At 33.8% G+C, this 12,121-nt stretch overlaps 2 protein-coding genes across 9 annotated transcripts in view; one reads left to right on the top strand and one right to left on the bottom strand.

Annotated features, from left to right (window-relative positions):
* Nucleotides 1–12,121, top strand: part of LOC105222100 (electroneutral sodium bicarbonate exchanger 1) — a 762,556-nt gene that overhangs the window by 737,741 nt on the left and 12,694 nt on the right. The window lies entirely within an intron of this gene.
* LOC125780357 (tigger transposable element-derived protein 6-like) lies at nt 9,263–11,343 on the bottom strand. Its single transcript, XM_049462637.1, has 3 exons — nt 11,046–11,343; nt 9,898–10,990; nt 9,263–9,826 (listed from the first exon to the last, which is right to left on the bottom strand). Exons 1-3 carry the CDS (start codon nt 11,075–11,077, stop codon nt 9,401–9,403), a joined length of 1,551 nt encoding a protein of 516 aa, XP_049318594.1. The 5' UTR covers nt 11,078–11,343; the 3' UTR covers nt 9,263–9,400.

Genomic DNA, 12,121 nt, shown 5'->3' with positions numbered 1-12,121 from the left:
CTACGCCAACAATATACCAAGAAGCCACGATGCAATACCAGAATGTAACAGATGTACAAATCTAAGTAATAAAGGAATTCCCTATTTTCCAAGGAAACAGAGAAGAATATACGATATGGAAGTCACATGTAATGAAAGTCATGGAACCACTCCAAGTATTCCAGAACACACCTCAATTCTACAATATCATTACAACCTTCAGAAGAAGAATCACGAGGCATGCAGATATGTTACTTGAATGCAACAACATACCTCTCAACTTCTACAGTATCATGGCAGCTTTGGACGCACTATATCACGACCCAAACGCACTGTATGAAATACAAGAACACATGAAGAACTTGGCACAACAACCAACAGAAGACTTGGACACTTATTTCCAATACACATTGGCACTGCACAGGAAGCTGATTAAAAATACAGTGGACCTTCTAAAAACAGAGTAAATAACAAATATATTGAACTAGAATCTATAACACAATTTATTAAAGGATTAAAAAATAAAAATTTGGCAACAGCCTTAACATCTAATCAATATCAAAGCTTAATGCAAACATACTTATACAAGTGCTAAACAAATCGAAATACGATTACAACAAACTAGTGAAAATAAAAACCTAAGACGACCTATCGTAATCCAAAAACAAAATTTAAATAACTTTTGGCAAAGACCAACTAATCAACATAGAATAATACCACAAAAGATAAACCTTTTTAATTTCAATCCACCATAATGGCAAAATAATAATTTAAACCAATGGTCAAGAAGCCAATATAAGCAACCTAATCATCACAATAACAACTTCAGGCAAAATCAATTCCAACCAAGGCAACAAACGAGGAACAATTACAATTATGCACAACCTCAAAGAGTATTTAATACATACCAACCTCCACAAGAACGCAAGGATGTTGACGAACGTCAAAGAAACAGTGGGTGCAAATGAAATCACTCTAACAGAAACATCGTTCCACAAAAGATACAAAGGATCAATACACACCAACAACCTGAACCTCAGCCAGAACAAACCTTCAGACACATGGAAGAAGCTGACGATACATCGAGTACTTTTTTAGGCTAAAGGATGGACTACCTTGCCTTACACTCAAGGACGAACGTCAAAGAAACAGTGGGTACAAAAAAAATTACTCTAACAGAAACATCGTTCCGCAAAAGATACAAAGGATCAATACACACCAACAACCTGAACCTCAGCCAGAACAAACCTTCAGACACATGGAAGAAGCTGACGATACATCGAGTACTTTTTTAGGCTAAAGGATGGACTACCTTGCCTTACACTCAAGGATGGTCCGACACAACAAGATGTTAGTATCATGATCGACTCAGGCGCTACAAACAACTACATATCAAAAAAATGCAGAATAGGTAAGAGTGTATCAATAGATCCTGTATGGAAAAAATCAATGCATGGATATTCCATCATGACTAGTAAAAAAATAATACATCTGTTAAGCCATGATTTACCATTTTTTGAACTAGAAGATACTAAAGATTTTGATATGATAATAGGATTTTGTGGATTGAAAAAATTAAATGCAAAAATAGATTTCACGTCACTACAATTAAAATATACAAATAAAAACAAAAATCAAAAAGTAAATTACACAAATGATAATAAAGATTATGACGAGGAGATTAGCGAAATAATTAGGAGAAATAATAAAACAGAAAAGTTACCATTTACCACAACGATAGAAGCAACCATTAGGACATAAAGTAATGACCTGTTTGGACGAAACAATACCAATATCCGTATGCAGATAACGATTTTGTCAATTAGAAATAAAAAAATTAATAAAGAATAATATAATACAACCTAGTAGAAGTCCTTATAACTCACTAGTTTGGACAGTACCAAAAAAGAGTATAGATGAAAATGGAAAACCCAAGAAAAGATTAGTGATAGATATTCAAAAATTAAATTCAAAAACTATAACAGATAGATATCCTATTCCGGATATAAACATGACAATACAATCGTTAGATAAAGCTAAATATTTTTCCACGATAGATCTAGAAGCAAGATTTCACCAAATTACGATAAAAAAGAAGATAGGAAAAAACAGCATATTCCATAAATGGAGCAAAATATGAATTCATACGAATGCCCTTCGGATTAAGAAATGCACACTCGACATTTCAAAGATGTGTTGATGATATTCTACTAGAATATATAAATAAATTTGCGTTTGTATAAATATATCGACGACGTGTTAATATATTCTTCGACACCTGAAGAACATATTAAACACACCCAAATAATAGTAAGCGCATTACATAAAGCAAATATGAAAATCTCTGATGAAAAATCACACTTCTTTAAAAATTAAGTCGAATATTTAGGACATATAATAACACATAATAGGATAACAGTAGATCCAAAGAAAGTAGAAACATTAGACAAGTATCCGATATTTCAAACCCTGAAAGAATTAAGGTCATTTTTAGGTATGGCGGGATATTATAGGAAATTTATACAAGGATATAGCAAAATAACAAAACCACTAACCATACATCTACAAGGAGAAAATGCTATAACAAGTAAAAAAAATGTCAGCTAAGAAAGAAATTAAATTAGATAAAGAAGCTATAAAAGCTATACAAATAATTAAAACAAAATTAAAAGAACAAGTTGAACTATTTCAACCAGATTTCTCAAAACCTTTTGACTTAACTACTGATGTGAGTAATTTCGCCATAGGAGGAGTTTTAACACAAGAAAAGAAACCTATATTTTTTATATCAAAAACATTAACAAAAACAGAAGAAAATTATTGTACAATGGAAAAAGAATTATTAGCAATAGTATGGGCTTTAGGAAAACTTGGGAATTATATTTACGGTATAGCAGATTTAACTATACACACTGATCACCAGGCACTGATATTTTCTATTTCGGACAAAAATTCAAATATAAAACAAAAAAGATGGAAACATTTTATACAAGAATCTGGAGCAAGAATAGTATACAAACCAGGAAATCAAAACGTAGTAGCAGATGCATTATCAAGACAAAAAATTAACACTTCAACAATAGAATCGATGCACTCGACACGTAGTTCACCAAACGAAAACTATACATATGCAAAACAAACGATAAAATCATTTAAGAATCAAATCATATTAAAGAAAACTAAACCAAATAAAAAAGAAACACAAACGACTTTTCCAAAGTATCACAGACATATTATGGAATATCAAAACACTGACTATCTAACAAAAACCTTAAAAGAAATTTGTACACCTAATTTCAATAACGCGATTAAAATCGATGAACAAAAACTATTCACAATAAAATCACTACTAAATAAACAGTTTCTAAACTACAAACAGACAAAAACAAGCAATTGGAAATTATAACAAATACACATAATCGAGCGCATAGAAATGAGAAAAATAACGCGATGGAAATTAGACAACAATATTTTTGGCCCGATATGGCGAAACAAAACAAAAACTTTGCACGAAACTGTTATGAACAAAAATACGAACGTAGACCAACAAAACAACTGATAGGGAGAACACCAGCACCAAATCTACCAGGGGAATCTATAAAAATGGATATATTCCACATAGGGAATAGAATATATATAACGGGTGATTTTTTTGAGGTTAGGATTTTCATGCATTAGTATTTGACAGATCACGTGGGATTTCAGACATGGTGTCAAAGAGAAAGATGCTCAGTATGCTTTGACATTTCATCATGAATAGACTTACTAACGAGCAACGCTTGCAAATCATTGAATTTTATTACCAAAATCAGTGTTCGGTTCGAAATGTGTTTCGCGACAAATTTTGTTCAGCGATGAGGCTCATTTCTGGTTGAATGGCTACGTAAATAAGCAAAATTGCCGCATTTGGGGTGAAGAGCAACCAGAAGCCGTTCAAGAACTGCCCATGCATCCCGAAAAATGCACTGTTTGGTGTGGTTTGTACGCTGGTGGAATCATTGGACCGTATTTTTTCAAAGATGCTGTTGGACGCAACGTTACGGTGAATGGCGATCGCTATCGTTCGATGCTAACAAACTTTTTGTTGCCAAAAATGGAAGAACTGAACTTGGTTGACATGTGGTTTCAACAAGATGGCGCTACATGCCACACAGCTCGCGATTCTATGGCCATTTTGAGGGAAAACTTCGGACAACAATTCATCTCAAGAAATGGACCCGTAAGTTGGCCACCAAGATCATGCGATTTAACGCCTTTAGACTATTTTTTGTGGGGCTACGTCAAGTCTAAAGTCTACAGAAATAAGCCAGCAACTATTCCAGCTTTGGAAGACAACATTTCCGAAGAAATTCGGGCTATTCCGGCCGAAATGCTCGAAAAAGTTGCCCAAAATTGGACTTTCCGAATGGACCACCTAAGACGCAGCCGCGGTCAACATTTAAATGAAATTATCTTCAAAAAGTAAATGTCATGAACCAATCTAACGTTTCAAATAAAGAACCGATGAGATTTTGCAAATTTTATGCGTTTTTTTTTTAAAAAAAAGTTATCAAGCTCTTAAAAAATCACCCTTTATAACAAGTATGTATAGGTACTCAAAATATTTATTAATGAGAGAAATAGCAGATAAAGTCAACACCGTAGACAAACTAGAAGAAATTCTCACACTTACATACCCATATTGTAGAAACCTACAAACCGACAATGAGAGTTTATTCACATCGATAACTTGTATGTCACTATACCGACGACTACATATAACACATAATCGTACGCCAACAGCTCATTCGACATCAAACGGTTCAGTTGAACGCTGACATAACACACTGATAGAAATCGCAGGAACATTAGCTAAACAAAATAACACCGATCCAGTTGCGGAAATATTTAACGCAGCATACGAGTATAATAGGACAATACACTCGGTGACAAAACAAAAATCAGTGGAAGTATTTTTCAATAGGAAGAATTATCCGGAAATAAAACAATTGATTGAAAAAAAAAACAAAGACAAAGTTTTAGAATATCATAATAAAAAAAGAACACAAACAATTTATGAAGCAAAACAAATAATTTACGCACTGTCAAAACTACGTACAAAAACGGAACAAAAATATTTAAAATACATAGTTATAGAAAACCGTGAGGACACAGTTTTAGTAGAGAGAGGAGGAAGACAACATGTCTTACATAAAGATAACATTCGTAACACTCCTATTGAATTTAATAATAAACATAAAAGCATACACAGTGAGCAATCTAAAAAAAAAAAATTATCTTCACCGAAACTGGCGACACATACCTATAGGAAGATACCGAATATTTATACCATTTATTTAATTTAACGACAATAATGGAAAAATATAAACAGATAGAATATAGATCATTTGGCAGGACACAGTAGGATATCATAAACGAGAATATAATCTCAGATTTAATTGAACAAACTATTTCACACTCAATACAAAAAAGATCAATAAACATTTTAGGGACTATAATAAAAATTATAACTGGGACTCCAGATCATGGCGATCTTATTGAAATAAAAACACATTTAAATGAAATAATAGAAAATAATAATCAACAAAGAGTCATTAACTCACACTTTGAACAATTAGTCTCAAAGGTTGATACTCAATCAATCTCAACAAGCCTGGTCATATCAGAAACTTTAAAGGAATTAGAAACCCTATTCGAGACTATAAATTCTGTAAAGACAGGAAATTACTTGTCTAAATCTTTAAATTTAAATGATATAAAACAAATAATAAAAAACGAAAAGTTAGATATTCCAGTTTTAAATGTAATGGAATACTCCCCAATAAATGTAATTAGAGTTAAGGATACATATGTAATCATTTATAAATATCCTTTAATAACGCAAACATGTAAATTATTTAAAATAACATCGTTAAGCTATCTACATGGCAAATATACATATATTAGACAAATATATAGCTCAATGTAATATAATATTAGATGGAAAATATGAAATTAATAACGAAACTATCTCAGGAGTAAACTTGATCCAGTTTAATGACACCATTAAAATATGTAAATGGACGAAAGTACACAAACATAGAGGATACAATAAAGCAGTTAATCCAACATGAAGGCACCATAACAATTGATGAAGTAATCAACTCCAATGAAAAAACTAAGTTTACGAATATCCGAAAGCTACATAAACTACTCATTCCAATTGAGGATCACCCGATCCAAACTTTATGCTACACAATCACAACCTTTGGAATTATAATCCTGATAATTTGGACACTACACAAATTAATCAAACTACGACAAGTTACTCAAGAAAGAAAGAAACTCCACAAACTTCAACAACTCACAGCCACCTTTACATTATCAAAGTGAGGGCATTTTATTTATTTTTTTTTATAAGAGAGAGAAGAGTTAATACCAGTATCAACGACACTTATACACAAGTATATGAGAAACGCTGATAAAGCCAGATCTGTCCTAGTCAAATAAACAAGAGTATCAAACACAAGACTTTGAACTCATACCACACAATACCCGAATGCAAGACATGCATACACAGACCTAAGCCACAAAACATGAGTATGTTATCAACTTAACGAATAATATATAACCCATAGGATAATACGAAAACATGTTCATTTAAGTATGTGAATTTCTAGAATAAAGATCTTATTCTGCAAAAGTAAATACATATTTTTTTAACCATTCATGAGTATATGAATAAATTCGCCCGTTTGTTTTTATAACATGCACTTTGTAATGATGTTTCTATCTTGAATATGTAAATATTAATTTATTTTCACATGTGTACTTTGTTGTATTGTAATATATAAATTCGGGCCACAGCACTGAACGTATTTTGTTTTTTCACCAAACTTGATTTTATGTTTTGCCACACCATATTACATTTAATTACGAGTATTATTATCTTTTTTAGTTCAGTTTTCGGTCACTTTCTAATGTATTTTTTGTAATGTTCTTTTTCAATAATTTTCAATTTTTTTGGAGATTATATCGTTGGCTTAAAAAATAATCTATACCAAATTTCGTGAATATATTTTGTCAAATGTGAAAGTTGCCCGTACAAAAACTTGATTCCGATCGTTCAGTTTGTATGGCAGCTATATGTTATAGTAGTCCGATATCGGCCATTCCGACAAATGAGCAGCTTCTTGAAGAGAAAATGACTTTTGCAAAATTTCAAAACGATATCTTAAAAAATGTGTTTCCAAAATGTTTTCAATGTCGGTCCGAACATATGTAGTATTATAGGATCTCCGACGCTTCCTTCTGGGTGTTACAAACTTCGTGACAAACTTCATATACCCTGTTCAGGGTATAAAAAGACCCGTTTTCAATTTAGTGGTTGATTTCACTTTCTAATTTATGATTTATTTATTTATTTCCTCACAACAAGAGTATAAAAATGCTCCAATTCTGAACAAAATGTTCGCAAAAAACGGGAAACTTTCGCCTCAAAAATAGGGTACAAAATATTGGGTTGTCAAAAAAGTCTTGCGGTAATTTTATTGAATTTTTTTTTTATTGAAATTGAAATGCATTTTTTATGACTCATGCCCAGCTCTTGACCGATGCTACGGCTGGTACTATGCCGGTCTCTTTCGACCAATTCAGCGATTTTATCGCAATTTTCGACGACAGGCCTTCCGGAGCGTGGCGCATCTTCGACCACCTCTACACCAGAACGAAAACGTTGAAACCATCGTTGTGCGGTGGAAATGGAAACTGTTTTGGGTCGATAAACTGCACAAATTTTATTGGCGGCTTGAGATGCATTTTTGCTTTTATCGTAGTAGTACTGTAAAATATCCCGTATTTTCTCTTTATTTTGCTCCATGTTTGCGACGCTATAACTCACGAACGACTTAAAAGAAACGACAATCAACACGTATTGCACGTTTGAAAATGAGCCTTCCAAAAAGGTATAGCATGACCCGATGCGACTAGAACTACGCGCTTTCACCGCCAATTAGCGAAAATACCGCAAGACTTTTTTGACAACCCAATATTTTATTTTATTTGTAATTTAAAGATACTCGTACAAGGTAAACATTCGCCAAAGGAAACGTGTTGTTCGGACCGATGTCGTAGCGCCAGAGTGGTTTTTTCATGTTGTCATGGCTGCGCAATATAATGTATACTCGTGTTATCAACAAATGTGATACTACTACTATTCGCTTACTCACTGCTAAGTCCAGAGTTGCTCCCATCAAAAAGCAATCGATTACCAAAATTATGTAGAAATTTTCTTTATTAGCAAAAATCTAACCACCAATTTCTCATAAATCTTTTTATTATTTGTTTTTGGACAAACTAACAAATAGTTTCCCATTGGCTGAAGATACATTCTGCAACACTTTCCACATTTACCAACTCATTGTAACCCGGCGGATGTTGCGTCTAGAGGATGAATCGTAGAGGAGCTTGTTGATTCAATATACTGGACCGGGGTTTCTATACGAAAAATCAAATAAATGGCTAAGGGCAAGTTGCATTGATATCGTCATAGACGTGGTCGAAAGGCAGATAAATCAGCATTCAATTCAATTGTTAGCTCCAATTACATTTTGGAAATCATCAATCAGCGGAGTAACTACACCAACAGCGTTCGACATAGTGCAAACCTTATTGAATCATCAACACTTTCACCCCAAGAGTTGCATCACGCCTTACTTTGTATACTTGATGTAAAATGTATTCAACATATGTATACATTTTAGGGCCTCACGAGAAATGGCCCATTGCGGTATTTAAATCCTTTCTTAGGGTATACCGAAGAAGTTCAAATACTCAAAGTTAAAAGTTAAAGAGTGGAATTGTCTCTTTACTGACTTTTGTAGGACGCCCAAAGAGGTAGTTTAAGGTTATACCTACGTTGGCAGTTTATATTTTGTCTCTAAATACTGTACAAATAGCGATATGGAAATGGGGAGATGATCGCTCTGTATGGTTCATCGAAAGTTTTCCAAGTGGCCGTGATAGAAGTGGCTTATACAGTATTTTTCGGATATAAGAGCCGAGCGAAATGCTCAAAATTGGAACACTTTATCCGGGGAAGTCTTATATGAAAACCCCGGTTAAAAGCACTTTTGGGGCTTATATGAAAGTCCCGCTTTATGTACCTTTTGAAGCTTATATAAAAATGCACATATGAAACAACTACTTTTTTAAGCTACGAATATGTAAATATTTATTAGATACTTTTTAAAAGTACTTTAGTATACATACATGTGTATGTATTCATCACTACATAGTGAAAAGAAAAAAACAAAAGTAATATTCATGTAAAAAACAAAACATAAAAATGTAAGGAGCAAATGAGATCTTTGTCGACCATGCTTGAAAAAATTTTGCACAGAACGAAGTCTTAAAAAATTACATTATTTTGAAAAAAGAAGTCTTAAAAATTACGTTTAAAAAACCAATTTGTTATTTTAGTTTGGAAAGACATCTCATTATGGAGAATGTCTCCTTCCATGCTTTCTATTTCAGCAATGTATTTATTTTTTGGCAGGAAGTGGGCTCTGAGGCTGTGAATACAATGCAGAACTTCTGCAAGTGACGCTGTTTTTAACACTTCCTCAGTCTCCTCTTCATCTTCAGACCCGTCGTTATCAATTTGCAGTGGATCTGCTTCTGTATCAACAATGGAACTGACAATTTCCTCATCAGTCCAATTGCCATAGCACACAATGTCGTCATCACATACAATATATGTTTCAAATGAGCTTTGTGTATTTGCACCTGCCAGGCTCTTAACGATTTTTTCTACTTCAGCACTTGTATCTTCAAATTGCTGATCAGTGGGTGTAGTTATAAATTTTGCCTATCAAAAAAATAATAAAAAAAAATTAATGAATATAATAAGCAAAAATTGTGAAATTTTAACGAACGTACCTTTTTGAAACAGTTTTGAATTGATTCAGGTTTCACCATCCAAAAGCTATGTTTAATCATATGAATAACTTGAAATATATTGAGTGATTTTTCAAATTCAGCCACTGTTTGTCCGCGTTCAATTGCAGCAACCTGTTTCCGAATAATACTTTGCCTATAGTACGCCTTAAAACAGTGGATAATTCCTTGATCCAGAGGCTGAGTTATTGCAGTTGTATTTGGTGGCAAAAACTGAAGGTTAATGTTTGTCAAAGTGTCAGAAATCTTATGACAAGCCGCATTGTCAACCAGCAGAACAATTTTTCGATTCTGTTCTCTCATTTGTGTATCCAACTTATTTAAAACTTTACCCCAAATCTCCTGCGTCATCCACGCTTTCTTGTTAGAGTAATACTTTAATGGCAAAACTTTATTTTTAAAGCATCGCGGACTCTTTGACTTTCCAATGACAATGACTTCCTTAAATTCTCCCGTGGCATTGCAAATAAAAAGAAGCGTTAGCCGGTCCTTAGAGGTCTTGAACCCTTTCACTGTTTGTCCCTTATGTGTAAGCGTTTTTTGCGGCAATGCTTTAAAGAACAAGGCACTTTCGTCTGCATTGAAAATATTCACCTGATCATAGTTCGCTATAATATGTGGAAGAGTTGTGCTCAGAAATATTTCTGCATTTTCCTTATCAGTGGAGCGTTCTTCGCCGTGAATATTTCTTAACTGAATGCCATTGCGCTTCTGTAATCGCCAGAGCCATCCTTGCGTTGGCGTAAAATCTTTTTTTAGCTTCACTGCAAGCTGCTTGGCTTTTTCCAGCATTAAGTTTGAAGAGATTACTGCTCCAGAGGATCTCAGTTGATTAAACCATATCATTAACGCCTGCTCCACCTGGGCTTCTTTACCTTGCCTCATTCTTTTTGCAGACAATTTGCGCGTGGACGATTTGTTAGCAATTTCGCCTGCGTTTCTTAAAATTTTATTTAGTGTACTTGAAGAGCACCCATATTTGGAACACAGTTCAGGTTTTGATATGGTTTTACTTTCAGCGATAACTTTAAGTTTCTCCTTTATGGAAAGCGTCTTTCTTTTGTTACCAGCCATCCTGTAAAAAAATAAACGCTACTAAATTTTGCAAACTTAAAAATTATTTCACTTACACTTTTGCCAAAAATTTTACATTTGCCGCCATTAATCAACAAACATATGTTTTTACAGATTGCCATACCGCAAAAAAAGAAAAAAATCAAATAAGTGTAGCCAGATTTTTCTTTTTTATATCCGGGGATTTTTGTACGTATTTCTTTAAAGGGCTCGCACATTTTCAATGTTATAAGCGGGTAAACCTTTTAAACGGGGAACACATTAACCGGGGATTTTTCTGTATATTGCTTATGTGCAATTTTTTGTGACCTGCTTTTATTTCCTTATAAGCGGGGAAATCTTTTAACCGGGAGGCTTATATCCGAAAAGTACTGTAAATGCTTAAATCAATGTGTGTTTGAGTGCAACGCGTTCAAAATGTGTAAGTGATTTATCATTAAGAACATGTATGTAGATTGTTATTTTGTACAAAAAGGGGATGGTTTTACCCCTCTTGTTAAAGTGTGGTGAGTCTCATCAAAAACATTAAGTCCCCAAGTAAAGAGTGATCCATTTCGAGGTTCACTAATTTTTAATTTAACAGGAAATATTTAGTATAATTCGAAAGAACATTATTTCATATTTATTTTTTGAAGATTATCTTTATCAAATGTTGCCGCGGTGACGTCTCAGATGATCCATCCGTTGAGTCCACTTTTCGGATATTTTGCTTGAATCGAAGAGGGATTGCCCGCACAGACTTCACACTTTATATATTCCACAGAAAAAAGGCCAATTGTGTGATATCACACGATCTTGGTGTCCAATCGACCGGCAACGTGAACGTGAAATTATTTACTAACCGAATTTATTTTCTCAATAAATTCATCGATTGATGCAATGTGTGGGAAGTAGCGTCGCCTTGTTTAAACTAAATGTTTAAACCAAATGTCGCTTCAATTTCAGGCGTCAAATAGTTATAGCACGTCGGATCTACTTGAAGCTTTTCAAGATCCCGTAGAGAGAAGCGCTGTCGCTTGGTAAGGACGAGCGGCTTCAGTTCTTGTACAAGCTGTATTTTGTATAGTTTCAATTTAAGATCTCGACATAAAAGTCGTTCCATACGTCCGAGTTGCTGCGAACGGTGCCGAAT

The sequence above is a fragment of the Bactrocera dorsalis genome, chromosome 1 (assembly GCF_023373825.1).
Source record: "Bactrocera dorsalis isolate Fly_Bdor chromosome 1, ASM2337382v1, whole genome shotgun sequence".
Classification (NCBI taxonomy): domain Eukaryota; kingdom Metazoa; phylum Arthropoda; class Insecta; order Diptera; family Tephritidae; genus Bactrocera; species Bactrocera dorsalis.
This window is presented reverse-complemented; position numbering and strand designations above follow the sequence as displayed.